This window comes from Carcharhinus amblyrhynchos, chromosome 5 (assembly GCF_965287045.1).
Source record: "Carcharhinus amblyrhynchos chromosome 5, sCarAmb.v2.hapA, whole genome shotgun sequence".
Taxonomy (NCBI): domain Eukaryota; kingdom Metazoa; phylum Chordata; class Chondrichthyes; order Carcharhiniformes; family Carcharhinidae; genus Carcharhinus; species Carcharhinus amblyrhynchos.
In genome coordinates, this window is record NC_137328.1 from 119,728,126 (window position 1) to 119,751,144 (window position 23,019).

The 23,019-nt window shown below is 47.4% G+C and overlaps 1 protein-coding gene across 6 annotated transcripts in view; it reads left to right on the top strand.

The window, feature by feature from the left end:
- aadat (aminoadipate aminotransferase) overlaps positions 1-23,019 on the top strand; it is a 77,168-nt gene that overhangs the window by 24,197 nt on the left and 29,952 nt on the right. For all 6 annotated transcript variants that reach the window (XM_080189473.1, XM_080189469.1, XM_080189471.1 and 3 more), the window contains 5 exons: positions 89-257; positions 3,326-3,458; positions 5,155-5,229; positions 8,111-8,320; positions 20,699-20,764. In XM_080189473.1, coding sequence (XP_080045599.1) covers positions 89-257; positions 3,326-3,458; positions 5,155-5,229; positions 8,111-8,320; positions 20,699-20,764 — 653 coding nt within the window. The remainder of the gene's footprint in view (positions 1-88; positions 258-3,325; positions 3,459-5,154; positions 5,230-8,110; positions 8,321-20,698; positions 20,765-23,019) is intronic.

Below are 23,019 nucleotides of genomic sequence, written 5' to 3' on the forward strand. Positions count from 1 at the left end.
TTCATAGATCAATGTAAGTCCGCCTAACCTTGCTTTTCTCGGCTCCTGACTTCGCAGTTGTGACCCAGGTGTTTCTGCTTCTTTCCAGCTGAGCTGTTGCTAAAGAGCCCCAAAACCATGATCTCTTTGGCCTCTGGAATGCCAAACCCCAACATGTTCCCCTTTGAGAAGGCCAGCTTCACCATCAAGGGTGGCCTGAAGATAACCTTTGGTCCAGATATAATGAACAGGGCACTGCAGTATTCTACTTCATCAGGGTAATGTGAAATTTACTTATCACCTTTTCTTACTGAATTCCTCCCCCGTGGCTATAATGAGAGGCGCAGAATTTAAATTCAGGTTATATATATATATTCAGTTGATTCCGGGGATGAAAGGGTTGACGTGTGAGGAGAGATTAAACAATTTGTTAAGTTCGTTTATTAGTGTCACAAGTAGGCTCGCATCAACACTGCAGTGAAGTTACTGTGAAAATCCCCTCGTCGCCACACTCCGGCGCCTGCTCGGGTTCGCCGAGGGAGAACTTAGTACGGCCAATCCACCTAACCAGCGCGTCTTTCAGACTGTGGGAGGGAACCAGAGCACTCGGAGGAAACCCACGTAGACACGGGGAGAGGCTTATACTGGCTGGAATTTAGAAAGGTGAAAGGGATCTAATCGAGGTATACAAACTGCTAAAAGGGAATGATCGAGTAAATGTTGACCAAATGTTCCCTGTAATGGGGCAATCTAGAACAAGAGGTCACAGGTATAGGCTGAGAGGCAGTGGATGTAATATTGAGATGAGAAGGAGCTACTTTTTGCAGAGGGTGGTGAGTTTGTGGGACTCGCTGCCCCGTAGCACGCTGGAGTCGGAATCACTGAATGGTTTCAAGAGTAACTTCATTGCAATGTTAATGTAAGCCTACTTGTGATACGAATAAGTAAACTTAAAAAGGATATATCCCTAATAAGTAAAAGGGATACGGGGAACAGGTAGGGAGGTGGATTTGAGAGCAGGGAGGGATCAACCATGATCTGATTGAATGGCGGAGCAGGATCAAAGGGCTGGATTTGCAAACTTCTACTCCTGTGTTCCTAAAAAAAAAGACTGGTGTCAGTCAAAGTGACCATGAAGCTGTTGGATTGTCCTCAAAACTCTACTGGTTCATTTAAGGTCCCTTTAAGGGAAAGAAAAACCTGCAATTGTAACCAATGTTTCCTCAAATATTCATTTCATAGAAGCTCTATAGTGCAAAGGAGGCCATTCAGCCCACCAAGACTGTACTAACAACAATCTCAGCCAGGCCCAATTCCCTGTAACCCCACGTATTTACCCTGTCAATCTCCCCGACACTAATGGACAAGTCAGCTTGGCCAATCCGCCTAACCTGCACATCTTTGGAGTGTGGGAGGAAACTGGAGCACCCGGAGGAAACCCACGCAGACACGGGGAGAATGTGCAGTCTCCACACAGACAGTGACCCAAGCCGGGTCCCTGGCTCTGTGAGAAGGCAGTGCAAACCACTGTGCCACCCACAGCCCATTGCTCACAGGCCATTTCTGGCCCTTTTTAAGATTGTCGTGTTGCTTGTGTGTGGCCTGTTGGCCACCTGCATTCCTGTGTAGGTTGTATACAACCCGAACAAGGCAGTGGATTGAGCAACACATCAAATGGCATCGGTGCATGAGAGCCTAGCTAAACCTTTGAAGGATACAATCTTTACCAAGCTCTATGCAGTCACCCCATACAATTGCAACTAAGTGTCCCTGTTCTTAAATGACAACCCCTTTGCAACAAAGGCCAAAACGCTATTTGCCGCCTTAATGACGTGTCGGAGCTGCCCGCCAGCTTTCAGGTCAGCTCATCTGATTGGCAACGATACCACCAGATTCAGTAGCCGCTGCTGGGACTGCATCAACGTCCCACAGAGCAAAGTGCTGGGAGGCCAACCAACAGGTAAGCCTGCGGATGTGTTGGCCAGGCGAGCAGGCACCAGGATTGGGGGGGAGGGAGAGAGAGAGAGTGAGAGAGATGAGGGAGTGGGGTGAGAGTTGGGTTGTGAGGTCTTTGGGGCAAGGTGTGGCTTCAACAGCCACAGGCTAAGGATTGCAGCTGGGCAGGAAGTGACTCTGAGGGGGTGAGGGTGGTGGGCTGCCCTGCGGGTGGACTACCCTAAGGGTGGGCTACCCTGAGCCTTGCCTGCCCTGTGGTTGGGTTGCCCTGCGGGTGGACTACCCTAAGGGTGGGCTACCCTGAGCCTTGCCTGCCCTGTGGTTGGGTTGCCCTGTGTAAGATTGCTGGCCACCGGTGTATCATTTTGTGTGATTCTGTCATTCATGGTCTCTGTTAATGAGCAGTGAAAGATCCTCCACATGTCTCTTATCATTAATGAATCAGTATTGAGGCAGTAGGAATAGGTGGCTTTGAAAGCTGGGAAAATGCAATTTCAACGTCAAGTCATCAATTGCAGAGAAGTTACACCAGGCCCAGATTCTATTTTTGATGAGGAAGATGAATTTCACGACTTACTTTATTCACCTCACATCTGAGCCGCGATCCTTCAGAACGGCCGCAGATAGAACATTACAGCGCAGTACAGGCCCTTCGGCCCTCGATGTTGCGCCGACCAGTGGAACCAATCTAATGACCCTTTAACCTAAACTATTCCAATGTTATCCATATGCCAATCCACTGACCATTTGAATGCCCTTAAAAAGAACAAAGAACAACCCAGCACTGGAAACAGGCCCTTCAGCCCAACGAGCCCACGCCGCCGCATCACCCTACACCTACCCTGCCCTGTGTGTATGTGAATGGAACCCCTAATGAATAATGTTGGCGAGTCCACAACTGCTGCAGGCAGGGCATTCCACGCCCTTACTACCCTCTGAGTAAAGAGCCTACCTCTGACATCCGTCCTATAATTACCACCCCTTACTTTAAAGCTATGTCCCCTCGTGTTAGCCGTCACCATCCGAGGAAAAAGGCTCTCACTGTCCACCCTATCTAACCCTCTGATCATCTTGTTTGCCTCAATTAGGTCACCTAGTAACCTTCTTCTCTCTAATGAAAACAACCTCAAGTCCCTCAGCCTTTCCTCATAAGACCTTCCCACCATACCAGGCAACATCCTGGTAAACCTCCTCTGCACCCTTTCCAACGCTTCCACATCTTTCTTATAATGCGGCGACCAGAACTGTACGCAATACTCCAAGTGCGGCCACACCAGAGTTTTGTACAGTTGCAACATGACCTCACGGCTCTGAAATTCAATCCCTCTACCAATAAAAGCTAAAGATAGATCTCCAAAGTGGTGATCAGGTGTCACTTTGTGTGTTGCAGACTTCCAGAGTTGATCTCCTGGCTGAAGGACCTGCAAAAATGCATTCACAATCCTCCAACCATCAACTACAGCCCTCAGCAAGGACAGATGGCCCTGTGTATCACCAACGGCAGTCAGGACGGACTCAGTAAGGTGAGGAGGGGGCGGATTGAACCAATCACCACACCTCATCCAGCAGCCCCCTCTGGCTGGGAGGCGGTGGCATCCTGGTATTATCGCTAGACTATTAATCCAGAAACTCAGCGAAAGTTCTGGGGACCCGGGTTTGAATCCCACCACAGCAAATAGTGGAATTTGAATTCAATTTTTAAAAAAATCTGGAATTAAGAATCTACAGATGGCCATGAAACTATTGTCGATTGTGGCAAAAGCTCATCTGGGTTCACTCATGTCCTTGAGGGATGGAAATCTGCCGTCCTTACCCGGTCTGGCCTACATGTGACTCCAGAGCCACAGCAATGTGGTTGACTCTCAACTGCACTCAGAGATGGTGAATCAATGCTGGCCAGCCAGTGACACCCATATCCTATGAATGAATGTAAAAATACACCAGATTACACAGGCATTGTTGGAAGAGGCTTTTACTCTATGAAAACTGAAAGGTGGCTTACTAACAAGTAACAAATGCAAAGTGATCTATAAAAAAAAAGTTTTTCTGTGTAATTTCAGGCAGGTTCTTCATTTCTGCCTGCAGATTAAAGATATTTTAGGGGCGGTAGATGCCATTTTACGTTAGGGCAAATCATAAAATCCCTGCAGTGCAGAAATAGGCCATTTGGCCCGTTGAGGGCACTCCAACCCTCACCATGCCCACGGGTCATGCCAGGTCTCAAATGCACCAATGGACACTATGGTTTTCCTCGGAGCTCGTGGCCACGAACATAGGCTGGGAAGAGGGGCAGACAGTACTCCTTGACCATCCGCTTCTTGGACCTCTGACCAGTCACCTCGACCAGGCCCGAGAGCAGGCCCTGCATGCAGGTCTCCCGCCCCACTGTCCCTCATCATCCTCTGCATTTCTAATGTTCTCTAATGTGGTATGGGAGCCGTGGGGATGGGGACAGGTTGGGGGGAGCGGGGGTTGGTGCTGAAATAGGTCAGGAAGAATGGAATGGAGGTGGCGTCGGAAGGAGGAGTAGGGCGGGGGAATGGGGACAATATAAAAGGGGTCGAAGGAATTGGATGAGATGGACGGAATGGCACCAGATCAGAGTTTAATGGAAAACTGATGCAATAGCGAAACCAATTTCTCCACAATAGCTTTGTGGGTCTCTGCGAGTGTGAGATATTCCCTACTAACTTCACTGTGTGGGACTCTGAAGAAACCACTTTGCCCCACCCCCAACCCCCAGCCCTCCAGCCTCATAGAATAAATCTCTGCTGATTCTCCTGACCTCTGGTGAAAGCCAGGTCATTGAGTGTCTTTAAGACAGGGATAGATGGGTTCTTGATTAATAAGGGGATCAAGGGTTATTGGAAAAAGAGAATGGGGATGAGAAAACTATCAGCCATGATTGAATGGAAGAGCAGACTCGATGGGCCGAGTGGCCTAATTCTGCTCCTTTGTCTAATGATCTTTGCTGTTAGCTCTGAGGAAGGGTCATCCTAACTCGAGACGTTGACTCTGTTCTCTCCCCACAGGTGCGGTCAGACCTGCTGAGGTTTTCCAGCATTTTCTGTTTTTGGTTCAGATTCCAGCATTATTTTGCTTTGACCTTTGCCCAGTTATCCTCCAAGGCTACCGAGTGATTACCAATAGCGATACGTGGCACTTGGGGCATGCGTATTCTCGAACCTGTGGTTTAAACAATGGATTTCTCTCTTCCAGATATTTGAGATGCTCATCAGTCCTGGTGACACCGTTCTTCTAGACACTCCAACATACCCGGGAACAATAATCATGGTAAAGTTTGCTGAGAGTTTGCTTGGAAAAAGACTGTTCCATGTCTCCGCCTGTTCCGAAAGGCCATTCCAATTTTCGTTTCATGGATCAAAGCCACATTAGACCTGCACAAACCGTGTGGCAGTGGTAGCTTTCCCGACTTTCCCGACACTGAGTCCAAGCCCACCCCTGGGACTCGAATCCAAAAGTCTCGGCTGACACCTGAGCAAGCGAATGCTCCACAGTCAGATGTGAAACCTTCTGAGTGAGACACCAAAGCAATGCTCCCTCTGCCTTCCCAGGTAAACATAAAAGATCCCACTGCGCTATTCAGAGAAGCACGGGGTTGCTCTGCCCACAGAGTTGCCCTGGTCAATATTTATCCCCACAGCAAACATCCCTATAAACAGGCAATTTATCAAGTCATCATATAATTACTTATGGGATCTTGCTGTGCATAAATGAGCTGCCATCTTTCCCTGTATTATGACACTTCAGACTACACTTCGAACATACTTCATTGGCTCGATATCCTAATTTGGAAGTGCCTCGCTCGCTCGCTTAGTCATTTGCTTGCAAGCTCTCTCTGCTTGATTTAATTTATTATTGTCACATGTATTCGTATCCTGTGAAAAGTATTATTTCTTGTCCACTATACAGTCAAAGCATACCGTTCATAGAGAAGGAAACGAGGGAGTGCAGAATGTAGTGTTACAGTCATAGCTAGGGTATAGAGAAAGATCAACTGAACACGAGGTAAGTCCATTCAAAAGTCCGACAGCAGCAGGGAAGAAGCTGTTCTTGAGTCAGTTGGTACATGACCTCAGACTTTTGTATCTTTTTCCCAGTGGAAGAGAGAATGTCTGAGCGTGGGGTCCTTGATTACGCTGGCTGCTTTTCCGAGGCACCGGGAAGTGTAGACAGAGTCAATGGATGGGAGACTTGTTTGCGTGATGGGCTGGGCTTCATTCATGACCTTTTGTAGTTCCTTGCGGTCTTGGGCAGAGCAGGAGCCCATACCAAGCTGTGATACAACCAGAAAGAATGTTTTCTATGGTGCATCTGTAAAAGTTGGTGAGAGTCGTAGTGAACATGCCAAATTTCCTTCGTCTCCTGAGAAAGTGGAGGCATTGGTGGGCTTTCCTAACCATAGTGTCGGCATGGAGGGATCAGGACAGGTTGTTGGTGATCTGGACATCTGAAAAACTTGAAGCTCTTGACCATTTCTACTTCACCTCGCTCTACTTATTCCCACATTTTCCTGTTTCCTCGTGCTCGTGTTGCACACACTCACCCCCTCGTTTTTGTAATGATTTCAACGGGACACATGAGGTTTGGGCTCTTGTAGTAGGAACTCCCTGATTGGACAGGCAATCGTGACCCCAATCAGAGAGCTCATCCTCCAAGAGCCCAACCTCTTGGGACCCGTTGAAGTCACTACAGAAACGAGGGAGTGCCTCCCCCAGTACATTAAAATGGGAGTGTCGATTCCTCTGGTGCTCCGGATTCTGACTTTGTACCTGAAGCACCCTCGGGGTGGAATAACTAAAGGGAATCTGGTGAAGCGATAATGGCCTCTGAGGGGTTACTTCACTTTCCCTTCTTGAGTGTTGAGTCCACCCTTACCTCCCTGGCACTCGCGCAACCACAGTTCCCAGTACAGTCCCTGAATATCAGAACTTTGACCGGTTCATCTCCCATTCACTCCAACGCCCACCATAGAGTCAAAGAGGTTTATAGCATAGCAACAGGCCCTTCAGCCCAACTTGTCAATGCCGCCCTTTTTTTAAACCCCTAAGCTAATCCCAATTGCCTGCATTTGGCCCATATCCTTCCATATCCATCGTACCCATGTAACTACCTAAATGCTTTTTAAAAGATAAAATTGTACCTGCCTCTACTACTGCCTCTGGCAGCTTGTTCCAGACATTCACCACCCTCTGTGTGAAAAAATTGCCCCTCTGGGCACTTTTGTATCTCTTCCCTCTCACCTTAAGCCTATGCCCTCTAGTTTTAGACTCCCCTACCTTTGGGAAAAGATATTGACTGTCTAGCTGATCTATACGCCTCATTATTTTATAGACCAGTATTTTCCTACCCTAGAAGTTAGGGAAGCTGTAACACCACATTTGCTGAAATCACCAAACTGCAGAGCTACAGGATTGAATTGAGTTGAGGAACCATCACTCTTACTAATGGAAGCACAGGGAGTGCCCCCTAGTTCAGCAAAAGATTTCTTTGACACTAGTGGCCTCCAATGGCAGGGAATGCAATGGCTGACTGGTAAATATACTGGGGCGGCACAGTGGTTAGCACTGCTGCCTCATAGCGCCAGTGACCCAGGTTCGACTCCTGGCTTGGGTCACTGTGCAGAGTCTGCACATTCTCCCCGTGTCTGCGTGGGTTTCCTCCGGGTGCTCCGGTTTCCTCCCACAGTCCAAAGATGTGCGGGTTAGGTTGATTGGCCATGCTAAAGAAATTGCCCCTTAGTGTCCTAAGATGCTTAGGTTAGAGGGATTAGCGGGTAAAATACGTAGGGGTGTGGGGGTAGGGCCCGAGTGGGATTGTGTTCGGCGCAGACTCGATGGGCCGAAGGGCCTCTTTCTGCCCTGTAGGGTTCTATGATTCTGTGTCTGTGTGGGTTTCCTCCGGGTGCTCTGGTTTCCTCCCACAGTCTGAAAGACATGCTGGTTAGTACATTGGCCATGCTAAATTCTCTCTGTGTACCCGAACAGGCGCCAGAGTGTGGCAACTCGGAGATTTTCACATTGCAGTGTTACTTGTGACACTAATAAATAAACTTCAAAAATTATTAACTTTGGTCATTCCCTCTTCCATCCAGTTAAAATACCGTTCAGTATGGATTAATCATCAGTGACTGACCTTTTTTGTTTTGGTACAGCTCCAGCCGCTGGGTTGCAAGATCCTCAGCATCTCGAGTGATCAGCACGGACTCATCCCACAATCCCTGTCAGACGTCCTTTCAAAGTGGAAGCCAGAGGATGCAAAGAACCCGCGCTCTGACATCCCAAAGGTCCTGTACACGATTCCGAATGGTGGAAACCCAACCGGAGCCTCCATGACTACTGAGCGGAAGAAGGAGGTCTACCAGGTACGCGGCAAGCAGAATATTTCATCGATGGTGGCAAGACCAAGGAACGGGAATAGGCCATTCGGCCCCTCGAGCCTGCTCAGCCATTCAGTGGGATCGTGGCCGATCCGACATCCCTCAAGTCCACTTTCCTACCCTTTCCCTGTAACCCTTGATTCCCATACTGATCAGAAACCTATCTCAGCCTTAAATAAACACAGTGTCTCTGCCCCCTCTGCTCTCGATGGCAAGGAGTTCCAAAGACACTCAACCCTCTGAGAGAAGAAATCCTGCCTCACCTCAGTCGTAAACTGGCGCCCCCTTTATTCAGAGTCTCGCCCCTGGTCCGATGGGGAGAAACGTCCCCTCAGCATTGACCCTGTCAGTCCTTCAAGAATTCTATATGTTTCAATGCTTTGGAGATACTTTGGGTACGTTTTTCACTCAGAGGGTGGTGAGTGAGTGGAATCGGCTGCCGTTGGTGGTGGTGGAGGTGAACTCGTTGGGGTCTCTTAAGAGACGTCTGGATGAGTACACGGGATTTAATGGGATGGAGAGTTATAGATAGGCCTGGTAGGTATGGATATGTTTGGCACAACTTGTGGGCCGAAGGGCCTGTTTGTGCTGTGGTGTTCCATGTTCTAGTCTCTTGGAGGCTTAATCACATGACCATTCCCAGCACCAACAGGCGCCTGAAGAAAATTCCCATTATTGTTCCTGTGAATGGTGCATAGGAAATAAGGAAGTAAAGACATTTTAATTTGCATTCAACCAGTTTTGCTCAGAGGTATTCACGCATCAACTTTCATGTCTCTCCATAGCCGTGCTCTTTCTATCTCTCAGTTCCAGCTCTGCAACCTTACACAATATCTCCTCTAATTCTGGAGCATATCCAATTTTATTCACTTCAGTATTGGCAACCATGCCTTCAGCTGTCGGGCTCTAAGCTATTGAAATCGGTTCCTCTCTCTATCCTCCTTTCAGACAATCCTTTAAAACCTATCTTTGTAACCGAGTCTTTGGTCAACTGCTCTAATATCTCCCTCTGTGGCTTTGTGTCTGTAATATATGGAAGTGGTTGCATGGCTGCTTTAAGAGCTTGTCATGTGATTTGATGGCCTAGTGGTATTATCGCTTGACTATTAATGACTCCTGGCCATTTAGGAGAAGTCTGCCAACCAGATTTCTATCCATCTCAATACGTTATTCTCAATCCCTTGCCTTTATTGTTGGCACCCAGGTTGTTAAGAAGGCGTACGGTGTGTTAGCTTTTATTGGTAGAGGGATTGAATTTTGGAGCCGTGAGATCATGTTACAACTGTACAAAACTCTGGTGCGGCCGCACTTGGAGTATTGCGTACAGTTCTGGTCGCCGCATTATAAGAAGGATGTGGAGGCATTGGAAAGGGTGCAGAGGAGGTTTACCAGGATGTTGCCTGGTATGGTGGGAAGGTCTTATGAGGAAAGGCTGAGGGACTTGAGGTTATTTTCGTTAGAGAGAAGAAGGTTAAGAGGTGACCTGATTGAGGCATACAAGATGATCAGAGGGTTAGATAGGGTGGACAGTGAGAGCCTTTTACCTCGGATGGTGATGGCTAACACGAGGGGACATAGCTTTAAATTAAGGGGTGGTAATTATAGGACGGATGTCAGAGGTAGGTTCTTCACTCAGAGGGTAGTAAGGGTGTGGAATGCCCTGCCTGCAGCAGTTGTGGACTCGCCAACTTTAAGGGCATTCAAATGGTCAGTGGATAGGCATATGGATAATATTGGAATAGTTTAGGTTAGAGGGTCATTGGATTGGTTCCACTGGTCAGCGCAACATCGAGGGCCGAAGGGCCTGTACTGCGCTGTGATGTTCTATGTTCTCTATGTTTATTTCTACACGCTAATCTCTTATTTGGGACTTTGTCTAAAACCTTCTTAAAGTCCAAATAAACCCCATCCACTAGCTTCCCCTCATCAACTCTACTCTTTACATTCCTGAAGAATTCCAATAGATCTGTTGAGAATGATTTCCCTTTCATAAATCCATGCTGACTCTATCTGATTCTACAATTGGTTTTCAAATGCTCTGCTATCAAATCTTTCATAATGGACTCTAACTTTTTCCCCACTATCAACATTGGGCTGACTGGTCTGTAATTCCTCACTTTCTCTCTGCCTCCCTTTTTAAATTGTAGGATTATGTTAACTATCCTCCAAACAGTTACATAGAACATCGGGTAGCACAGTGGCACTGTGGTTAGCACTGCTGTTTCGCAGCTCCAGGGGCCTGGATTCGATTCCCGGCTTGGGTCACTGTCTGTGTGGAGTTTGCACATTCTCCTCATGTCTGCTTGGGTTTCCTCTGGGTGCTCCAGTTTCCTCCCACAGTCCAAAGATGTGCGGTTAGGTTGATTGGCCATGCTAAGAAATTGTCCCTTAGTGTCCAGGGATGTGTAGGTTAGAGGGATTAGTGGGTATAATATGTAGGGATATGGGGGTAGGGTCTGGATGGGATTGTGTTCGGTGCAGACTCGATGGGCCGAAGGGCCTCTTTCTGCACTGTAGGGTTCTGTGATTCTATGATTTTCTGGGATAAGTACCTTGTTCTGGAATAAGGACCTTTTCATTTGACCCTGATTTCTGTTGGGTAAGGATATCCAGAGAAATGGACCAAAAGGTGGGTGGATAGGCCATTATCAAAGTGAAAGAGTGGTGGGCTGAATGGCTATTTGCTATTTACCTGCGTGCTATTTACTTGATGCAAAACTATTCTGGAGACAGCAACCATTAAAAAAAAAGGAGCAGTGAACAGAATTAAAGGGGCTAATTTAATCTGGTGTTAATGTGCCCAGGGAAAATTCTTCAGTGTGTTTGTAAGCAGCCATTAATTTGTTTAACAGCATGTGAAAAGATTTTGTGATATGTAACCAGAGGAAATTAAACCCTAAAATCTGGCAAAGAAATAAACAGTTAACAACTTTTAAGGCCTTACCTTTATGCCACTACCCCCAGCACCTTCCATAGTCCTGCTATTAACACTTGCTCTGAGTCATGCTCCACACATCTTTAAGAAGTCTCACAGCACCAGGTTAAAGTCCAGCAGGTTTATTTGGAATCACGAGCTTTCGGAGTGCTGCTCCTTCGTCAGATGAGTGGAGAGTCGGTTTCACAAACACGGCATATGTAGACAAAGACACAGTTGCAAGGCAATGGTTATGATAATGCGAGTCTTTTCAGGTAATCAAGTATTTACAGGTACAGATAATGCGAGTGGAGGGAGAGAGATAATCACAGGTTATCTTTAACTGTGACTATTCCTCTCTCCACTTGCATTGCCTGTACCTGTAAAGACTTGATTGCCTGAAAAGACTCACATTCCAACCATTATCTTCCAGTTGTGCCTTTTTGATTTGATTTATTATTGTCGCATGTATTAGCATACAGTGAAAAGTATTGTTTCTTGCGCGCTATGCAAAGTATACTGTTCGTAGAGAATGAAACGAGAGAGTGCAGAATGTAGTGGTACAGTCATAGCTAGGGTTTAGAGAAGGGTCAACTTAATGCGAGATAGGTCCATTCAAGAGTCTGATGGCAGCAGGGAAGAAGCTGTTCTTGAATCGGTTTGTATGTGACCTCAGACTTTTGTATATTTTTCCTGATGGAAGAAGGTGGAAGAGAGAATGTCTGGGTTGTGTGGGCCCTTAATTATGCTGGCTGCTTTTCCAAGGCAGCGGGAAGTGTAGACAGAGTCAGTGGATGGGAGGCTGATTTGCAGGATGGATTGGGCTACATTCACGACCTCTTATAGTTCCTTGCGGTCTTGGACAGAGCAGGAGCCATGCCAATATGTCATACAAGCAGAAAGAATGTTTTCTGTGGGTGCATCTGTAGGAGTTGGTGAGTTGCCAAATTTCCTTAGTCTTCTGAGAAAGTAGAGGCTTTGATGGGCTTTCCTAACTACAGTGTTGGCATGGGGGACCAGGACAGGTAGTTGATGATCTAGACACCTAAAAACTTGAAGCTCTTGACCCTTTCTATTTTGTCCCCCGTTGATGTAGACAGGGGCATGTTGTCCACTACACCTCCTGAAATCGATGACAATCTCCTTCATTATGTTGACATTGAGGGAGAGATTATTGTTGCCACACCAGTTCACCACAGTCTCTATCTCATTCCTATACTGTGTCTCATCATTGTTTGAGATCTGACCCACTATGGTGGTGTCGTCAGCAAACTTGAAAATCAAGTTGGAAGGGAATTTGGCCGCACAGTCACAGGTGTGTATGGAGTATAGTAGGGAGCTGAGAACACAGCCTTGTGGGGCACTGGTGTTGAGGATGATCATGGAGGATGTATTGTTGCCCTATCCTTACTGATTGTGGCCTGTGGGTTAGGAAGTTCAGGATCCAGTCACAGAGGGAAGTGCCAAGACCCAGGCTGTAGAGTTTGGAGATGAGTTTCGTGATGTTGAAGGCTGAGCTGTAGTTAATAAGTAGGAGTCTGATGTAGACATCCTTGTTATCTGGGTGTTCCAGGGTTAAGTGCAGGCTTCTGCTGTGGACCTGTTGCAGTGATTAGCAAACTGTACTGGATCTGGGCAGTCCAGGAGCTGGAATTGATTCGTGCCATGCCTAACCTTTCGAAGCACTTCATAATGATGGATGTCAGAGCCACCGGCCGATAGTCATTGCTTGGCCTTTCTTAGGTACCGGGATGATGGTCATCTTCTTGAAGCAGATAGGGACCTCAGGTTGTTGTAAGGAGAGGTTGAAGATGTCTGCGATATCCCCTGCCAGTTGGTCCATGCAGGATCTGAGTGCACATCCCGGGTACCCCAACCAGGCCTGTTGCTTTCCATGGGTTGACCTTCAAGAAAGCTGCTCAGACATCATAGTGACCCCTGGTACAGGTTCATCCAGGGTGGAGGACATGCTCTTGCTCAAAACGGGCATAAAATACATTGAGATCAGAGAGGGATGCGTTGAAGCCGACGATTTTACATACCTTCATCTTGTAGCCTGTTATACCTTGCAGACTTTGCCATAGTCAGCGGGGTTCTGCACCTTTGTCTATATATGCCATGTTTGTGAAACCTACCTGTCCACTCACCTGATGAAGGAGCAGTGCTCCGAAAGCTCGGTGAATCCAAATAAACCTGTTGGACTTTAACCTGGCGTTGTGAGGTTTCTTACTATGCCCAGTCCAGTCCAACGCCAGCATCTCCACACCATGGCTACACATCTTCCCTTAGCTCCTGCCTATCACTGACTTTCTATTCTGCCACCACCTCTTATGCAGTTTAAAATCCTTCACATTTCTCCCCCTCTAACTCTGAAGAAGAATCATACAGACTCAAAACATTAAGGGGTCACCAAGACACGAGGAATTTCTTCTCTAAAAAAGATACAAATGTCCGAGGACCAACTCAAGAGCAGCTTTTTCCTGCTGCCATCAGACTTTGAATGGACCCACCTTGCATTAAGTTAGTCTTTCTCTACACCCTAACTATGGCTGTAACACTACATTTTGCACCCTCTCCTTTCCTTCTCTATGAACGGTATACCTTGCCTGTTTAGCGGACAAGAAACAATACTTTTCACTGTATATACTACATGTGGCAATACTGAATCAAATCAAAATGAATTCAAATTCCATCATCCGTGGTGGCCAGGTCCCAGGACGTTTGCAGAGTTTCAGGATCAATATTTAGTAATAATACCACAAAGTCATCACCTCCCTGGTAGGGCGATATGAAGAATTTGGGGGTAAAGCCGGGAAGTGGAGTTGAGGATTTTCACATCAGATCGTCATAATCTCATTGAATGGCACAGCAGACTCGATGGGCTGAATGGCCTACTTCTGTTCCTGTGTCTTATGAGTCACAAAACTTTGGTGTTCAGATACTGCTCGTAATCAGGAGGGCTAATGGAATGCTAACTTTGATTGCGATGAGAATTGAACATTAAGTGAGGACGTTATGCTTGAGTTACGATGTGGAGATGCCAGCGTTGGACTGGGGTAAACACAGTAAGAAGTCTCACAACACCAGGTTAAAGTCCAGCCAGTTTGTTTGATAGTAATCCCACAAGCTTTCGGGGTTTGCCCCTTCGTCAGGTGAGTGGAGAGTTCTGGTACCAAGTTAAAGTCCAATCCGTTCACTATCTGTAACCCCCACGACTTGCCTGAACTTGTGAAATCTCACTTATTGTCCTGTCTGGAGACAATACACATCTCTGTAACCTGTGCCTGATGCTATCTCCACTCACATTGTCTGCATCTTTAAGACTTGAATAGCAGGTTGGCTGTAAAGACTCGCATTCTAATCAGTAATCTGTAAACTGTCTGTGCCTTTTATATGCTCATGTTTGAGACCAGAACTCTCCACTCACCTGACGAAGAGACAAACCCTGAAAGCTTGTGGGTTTACTGTCAAATAAACTGGTTGGACTTTAACCTGGTGTTGTCAGACTTCTTACTATGCTTGAGTTACGCAGGACATTGGTGAGACCACATCTCAAATACTTTGTGCAGTTTCTGTCTCCTTATTTGAGGAAGGATGTGAATGCATTGGATTCGGTTCAGAGAAGGTGAACTAGGCTGATAGCTGGAATCAGTGGGTTGTCTTTTAGGACTGAGATGAGGAGAGTTTATTCCTCTGAAGGCTGTGCTGCTTTGGAACTCTGTGCCACAGAAGGCAGTGGAAGCGGAGAACTGATTATTTCTGAGGCGAGGGAATCAAATGTTACGGGGGGAGATGGGAATGTGGAACTAGAAACTCAAGCAGACCAGTCATGTTCTCATTGGATAGCAGAGCAGGCTCGAGGGGCTGAATGGCCTACTTACTTCTGCTTCTATTTTGTACGTTTGAATTACTGACTTTGCCCAGTTGGTGGAGCTCTTGAACCTCTCTCTCCACCTCCGGGTCCTTTTTCCTGATCTCTCTGCTCTTACTTTCTATGCTTTTGTGACTGACTTCTGCGTCCAAAGAAAGGTTATCTTTGACAGGTTTCAGAGCCAGTTTACTGTTGTTACCCTCAATTCCAGGGGCTGCTCTTGCTGCCACATGATAGGAAGGATGTGATTGCACTGGAGAGGGGATTCACCAGGATGCTGGACCATTTCAGCTGTGAAGAGAGGGTCTGATTAGTCTGGGGTTGACCTCCTCAGAGCAGAGAAGACCGAGGGGGGGAAACCTCATTGAGGTGTACAAAATTATGAGGGACACAGATAGAGTGGACCTTTTTCCCCTTAGTAATCATTCTCTACACCTCCATTCATAAGAACATAAGAAATAGGAGCAGGAGTAGGCCATCCAGCCCCTCGAGCCTGCCCCGCCATTCAATAAGATCATGGCTGATCTGTCGTGGCTCAGTTCCACTTTCCCGCCCTCTCCCCATAACCTTTAATCCCCTCGCCTATCAAAAACCTATCAACCCACGTCTTAAATATATCTAGCGAGGCAGCCTCCACCACTTCAACGGGCAGAGAATTCCAGAGATTCACCACCCTTTGAGTGAAGAAGTTCCTCCTCAACTCCGATCTAAACTGCACCCCCCTTATCTTGAGGCTGTGCCCTCTAGTCCTACTGTCCTTTCTGAGCGGGAAGAGCCTCTCCACCTCTATCCTATCCATCTCATTCATCATCTTATACGTCTCAATGAGATCTCCCCTCATTCTTCTAAACTCTAATGAGTACAAGCCTAGTTTATTCAGCCTCTCCTCATAGCTCAACCCCCTCAACTCCAGTATCAGCCTAGTAAACCTCCTCTGCACTTCCTCCAAGGCCAAAATATCCTTGCATAAGTGCGGTGGCCAAAACTGCACACAATACTCCAGCTGCGGCCTCACCAGTGCCCTGTACAGTTGCAGCAAGACCTCCCTACTTTTATATTCAATCCCCCTCGCTATGAAGGCCAGCATTCCCCACCTCTCCCCTGAATAGAGGCTCAGCCATCTTTCTCCCATGTATCACATTACCCCAGCGGTCTGAGCCTATTCTCACACTCAACAAATTCCCTTTTAACTTCACTCACTTCCTCAAAATAAAAGGTGTTGCTGTGGGTGCCTGCATGAGTTTGAACGATATTCCTTGTGGGATGTGTAGAATATCCCGTAGTCCCTCCTTGGGTCTCCTCTCTCTCCTCAGTTCCCAATGCTTGGAAAACTGTCATAGGGTCATAGGCTGGAATGTTACGGCCATTCACACCAGCGGGATTTTCCCATCGAGTCGTATAGCACAGTAGAAGACCCTTCGGCCCATCATAGCTGTGCCGGCCATCAAGCACCTATCTTTTCTATTCCCATTTTTTCAGCACTTGGTCCATAGCCTTGTATGCTGTAGCATTTCAAGTACCTCATCCAAATGCTTTTTAAATGCTGTGAGGGTTTCCGCCTCTCCCACCCTTTCAGGCAGTGAGTCCCAGATTCCCACCACCCTCTGGGTGGGAAAAAAACTTTCTTCAAATTCCCTCTAAATCTCCTGCCCCTTGATGTCCCCCGGTTATTGGCCCCTCTACTAAGGGGAAAAGTTTCTCCCTCTCCACTCTATCTGTGTCCTTCGTAATTTTGTAAACCTCAATGAGGTTCCCCCCCTCGGCCTTCTCTGCTCTGAGGAGAACAACCCCAGATTAATCAGCCTCTCTTCATAGCTGTAACACTCCAGCATCCTGGTGAATCCCCTCTACACCCTGTCCAGTGCAATCACATCCTTCCTATAATGTGGCAGCCAGAGCAGCTAAGGATTTTATAAAACTCCATTGCAGCCTCCCTGCTCTTATATTCTATGCCTCGGCTAATAAAGGCAAATATCCCTTGTTCCTTCTTAACCATTTTATCTAGCTTATGTACCATTGCCTCACCCCTTTGCTTGGTTGATGACCATCTCTCCCCTTCTCGTTGATGTCATCTATATGGATTTCAGTAAGGCGTTTGACAAAGTCCCTCATGGTAGGCTGGTAGAAAAGGTTAAGGCGCATGGGATACGGGGTCAGGTAGCTAGGTGGATTGAGAACTGGCTGGGTAATAGGAGACAGAGGGTAGTTGTGGAGGGGACCTTTTCGGGCTGGAGGCCAGTGACCAGTGGTGTGCCGCAGGGCTCAGTACTGGGACCTCTCCTCTTTGTAGTCTACATAAATGACTTGGAAGAGAGCGTAGGTGGTGTGATCAGCAAGTTTGTGGATGACACCAAGATGGCAGGGTTGGCGGGTACTGAAGTGGATTGTCAGGTGATACAATAGGATATAGATAGGTTGGTGCATTGGGCAGATAGGTGGCAGATGGAATTTAATCCTGACAAATGCGAGGTGATGCATTTTGGAAGGAATAATGCAGAGAGGAGCTATGTGATAAAAGGTATACCGATTAGGAGTATAGAAATACAGAGGGACCTGGGAGTGCAGGTTCACAAATCCATGAAGGTTGCAACACAAGTGGAGAAGGTTGTTAGGAAGGCTTATGGAATGCTAGCCTTTATAGGAAGGGGTATAGAGCATAAAAGCTGCCGGCTAATGCTTCAGTTGTGTAGAACGTTGGTTAGACCGCATTTGGAGTACTGCGTCCAGTTCTGGTCACCTTACTACCGGAAGGACGTGGAGTCTCTGGAGAGGGTGCAGAGGAGGTTTACCAGGATGTTGCCTGGCATGGAGGGGCTGGGTTACGAGGAAAGGTTGGAGAAACTGGGACTTTTTTCCTTGGAAAGACGGAGATTGAGGGGGGACATGATAGAGGTATATAAGATACTGAAGGGAATAGACAGGGTCAATAGTGAGAGACTGCTCCCTAGACTGGGTACAAATACGAGAGGTCATGATTTAAGGGTGAGGGGGGAGAGGTATAATTTGGATGTGAGAGGAAGGTTCTTTACGCAGAGAGTTGTGGGGGTATGGAACGCGCTACCGAGTAGGGTGGTGGAGGCGGGAACGTTGGACTCGTTTAAGGTTCAGTTAGATAGGCACATGAGTGAAACGAGGATGGAGGGTTATGATAGGGGTTATTAGATAAGGGTTAGAACCTCGGGAGACACCGGAAAGGCAGGCTTGTGATTAACGTTTTTGTCTTTTATTCCTCAGGTGGAGGTCCACCTCGTTGTCAAACGAGGGGCATGCACACAGTGGGTCGTACGTGAGCTACTCTTGGAGGTTCCGGGAGTGGCCTAGTACTTCGTGTCGGTGTGTGTGCTTGATCCTGGACCGGTAGACGGGCGCCGCAACAGCTCGGTGACTAGCACTGCTAGCTGTGCAGATACATGGATTTGGGCCTGTGTCTGTGGGAGTTTGCACATTCTCCCTGTGGTTGCGTGGGTTTCCTCCGGGCGCTCCGGTTTCCTCCCACACCCCAAAGATGTGCTCTTAGGCTGATTGGTTTTACCAAATTGACACTATTCTCCCCTGAATCTGGCTAAGTCAGGGGTTCCATTTGTAGACACGCAGGGTAGAATAGGTGTAGGGTGATGCGGCGGCACGGGCTCGTTGGGCCGAAGGGCCTGTTTCCCGTGCTCTTTGTTCTTTGTTCAGTGTGTCAATCAACTGTTGCCTCACAGCGTCAGGGACTCACAATCGATTCCCGGCCTGGGTCACTGCCTGTGCGGAGTCTGCAAGTTCTCCCTGTGTCTGCGTGGGGTTTCCTCCGGGCGCTCCGGTTTCTTCCCATAGTCTGAAAGACGTGCTGGTTAGGTGCACTGGTCATCACGGGCCAGTGTACCTAACCAGCGCATCTTTCGGGCTGTGGGAGGAAACTGGAGCACCCAGAAGAAACCCATGCGGGCACAGGGAGAATGTGCAGACTCTGTACAGACAGTGGCTCAAGCTGGAAATCAAACCTGGGAACCGTAGGCAGCAGTGTTAACCACTGTGCCGCCTGTGAACCCTTTTGAAAGAAGTTGTCAGGGTTCTCTACCTCTCTGAAAGCCATGCTGGTATCTTCTAGCCAGCCACAAACTGGTTAAACCATTGGCAGCACAGTGGCACAGAGGTTAGCAGTGTTACCTCACAGAGCCAGGGACCTGGGGTTCGATTCCCAGCCTGGATTCCACATACTCTCCCAAGCTCATTCACTCTTCCACACACTCCACTGCAACACTTTCTCTCCCCCCAGCCTTGCTGTGCCTTTGCCTCCCACTCATCACTTACCTAGTCCCCTCCGCGCGCTCACTGCCACCAGGGTTCACTGCTTCTCCAATCGGAGACCCTTTCTCTCCCTCAATCTGTCAGCAGCAAATGTGGGAAAGGAACGGCTGGTGTTTGAGGGAGCAATGCACTTGCAGTAACTAGAACTTCCCTTATTTTGAATACCCAGGGGCCACAGAAAGAGGTAGGGGTGTGTACCGACCACCTGATGTAAGCCCTGCACCACTTAGGTCCCATTTCCTCTGCTTTTGGACAGCAGCTGTTCACCAGCTCGAGGAGAAAGTGGCTGCCCTTGGTAACAAGGCAGCATTTGACTGAATGTGGCACCAAAGAGCCCTCGCAAAACTGGAGTCAAAGGGAATCGGGGGAACTCTCCACTGGTTGGAGTCATAAGAACATAAGAACATAAGAAATAGGAGCAGAAGTAGGCCAACTAGCCCTTCGAGCCTGCCCCGCCATTCAATAAGATCATGGCGGATGTGTCGTGGCTCAGTTCCACTTTCCCGCCCTCTCCCCATAACCCTTAATCCCCTCTCTTATCAAAAACCCATCAACCCGCGTCTTAAAAATATTTAGCGAGGCAGCCTCCACCACTTCAACGGGCAGAGAATTCCAGAGATTCACCACCCTTTGAGTGAAGAAGTTCCTCCTCAACTCCGTTCTAAACCGCTCCCCCTTTATCTTGAGGCTGTGCCCCCTAGTGCTACTGTCCTTTCTGAGCGGGAAGAGTCTCTCCACCTCTATCCTATCCATCCCATTCATCATCTTATACGTCTCAATGAGATCTCCCCTCATTCTTCTAAACTCTAACGAGTACAAGCCTAGTTTATTCAGCCTCTCCTCATAGTTCAACCCCCTCAACTCCGGCATCAGCCTAGTAAACCTCCTCTGCACTCCCTCCAAGGCCAAAATATCCTTGCGTAAGTACGGCGCCCAAAACTGCACACAGTACTCCAGCTGCGGCCTCACCAATGCCCTATACAGCTGCAGCAAGCACAAAGGGAGATGTTTGTGTTGCTTGGACATCAATCATCTCAGCTCCTGACCATCACTGTGGGGGTTCCTCAGGGTAGTATCTCAGGCCCAACCACCTTTAGCTGCTTCATCAATGACCTTCCTCCCGTCATAAGGTCAGAAATGAGGATGTTCACCGTTGGGTAAAATCTGAATTCTTGTAGATTGAAATTGTCATAAAACTAGAAGAACAATTTGCCCTCAAGAGTTTTTAACATTAGGAAAATGAGAACAGCCACTGTATAAATTCAACATATACTTTTTATTTTCACAGATTGCCAGAAAATACAATTTACTGATAATTGAAGATGATCCTTATTACTTTCTGCAGTTTGAAAAGGTAAAAGAAAATATTTACTTTTATATATTGTTTTCCATAAAGTTGGCGCGGTGCACTGGTTAGTGCTGCTGCCTCATCGCGCCAGGAACCCAGGTTCGATTCTGGCCTCGGGTGACCGTCAGTGTGCACATTCTCCCAGTGTCTGCGTGGGTTTCCTCCGGGTGCTCCAGTTTCCTCCCACAGTCTAAAGGTGTGCAGGTTAGGTGAATTGGCCATGCTAAAATTATTCCTTAGTGTCAGGGGGATTGGCAGAGTAAATACTGGGATCGGGCATGGGTGGGATTGTTGTTGGTGCAGACTCGATGGGGAGGATTTCAGACTCGCTTAACCCAAAACTGAAAAATCCTGCCTGAGGTCAATGGACCTTCCCATTGTCCGCCCCTTGCCTGCTCCAATTCTTGTAGCGGGCAGGGCGATAGAATTCCAGTGAATATGCCAGATGGCCTCCTTATGAACATTCTCAGGGCTACTTCCAATGGACTATAAATAGGGATTCTGTGGTAATCCCAGGACATTCCTGGGGGTTTTCATAGAATTCCTTCAGCAGAAGGAGACCATTGAGACCATTTGGCCCATCAAGTCTACACCGACAACAATCCCACCCAGGCCTATTCCCGTAACCCCACATTTTTACCCTGCTAATCCCCTGTTATGGCCTGTTTTCTTTGGAAGTGTAGTCACCGTTGTAATGCAGGAAACACAGTAGCAGACCCCCAAACATAGCAACCTGATGTTGATTAAGGACCTGAACATTTCCCCTTCTCTTCAGGATAGTGCTATGAGATCTTTTGTATCCACCTGGATCCTTTAGATCTATTGTGGATGTACCTACACCTCAGGGACTGCAGCACTTCGAGAAGGTGGCTCACCACCACCTTCTCAAGGACACATAGGTATGGGCAGTAAATGCTGGACTAGCCCGCAACATTCACATCCCATGAACATTTTCTTTAAGAGAAGGCAGAGAGGTTCTCAATTTGAAGCCTCATCTAAAGAAAAGTATCTCTGACAGATGGGGACATCTTTCGGACCAAATCTTTGGTTGTGGGACCCAATGTCTCCTTCAGTAGCAAGATGCTATAATTTATATGATGAGGCTTCCTTGATGTAGAAATAGCTAGGCCCTTGTTATTATGTTCCTGCAATGACCAGGAACATAGAAAGTAGGAGCAGGTGTAGGCCATTCAGCCCCTTGAGCCTGCTTTGCTATTCAACTAGATCATAAGAAATCACAAGAACTGGGAGCAGGAGTAAGCCATTCAGCCCCTTGCGCCTGCTGCGCCTCTAATATGGTCATGGCTGATCTTATCTCGGCCTCCACTTTGCTGCCTGTTCACTGTTGTCCTTCAAACCTTTATTAATTAAAAGTCTTAAACTTATCTTCTACCTCATTCCTGCCTTATCCCCCATCCCTTTTTAGCTTCAATATGTAGAAATCTATCAATTTCTGGAGGATTGCTGAACTAAAAGATGATGGAAAGGTCTCCATCTGATCCTTCTTCCCCTCGATAAATAGCTGGAATACTAAGGAGAATTAAAATGAATTCTGGAGAGCTGTGGCATACCTTTTTGCTTGGCCCAGAAAAAGTGAATGAAACTTCAAGATTTCACATGACAAGGAAACTCTTGATTTGATTATGATTTGATTTATTATTGTCACATATATTAGTATACAGCAAAAAGTATTGTTTCTTGCATGCTATACACACAAAGCATACCGTATATAGAGAAGAAAAGGAGAGGGTGCAGAATGTAATGTTACACAGTCATAGCTAGGGTGTAGAGAAAGATTAACTTACTGCAAGGTAAGTCCACTCGGAAGTCTGATATCAGCAGGGAAGAAGCTGTGTATGTTGAGTTGGGGGAGCAAGGGAATGTAAAGAAGTAAAACTGAGTTCATAATATAGATTGTTAAATTAATAATGCTTTCTAAGAATCATAGAATCTGTATAGTGCATAAAGAGATCATTTGGCCCATAGATCTGCACCAACTCTCCAGCAGAGCATCTTCCACTGGCCCTGTCCCCATAACCTCATGTATGTCCCCACTAATCCCCCTCATCTACACCTTGGGATGCTAAGAAGTAACTTAGCATGGCCAGTGCACCAAACCAGCACGTCTTTCAGATCGTGGGAGGAAACCGGAGCACCCGGAGGAACCCCACGCAGACAAGTCGGGGGGAGCATGCCAACTCCACACAGACAGTGATCCAAGGCCAGAATTGAATCTGGGTCCCTGGTGCTGTGAGGCAGTA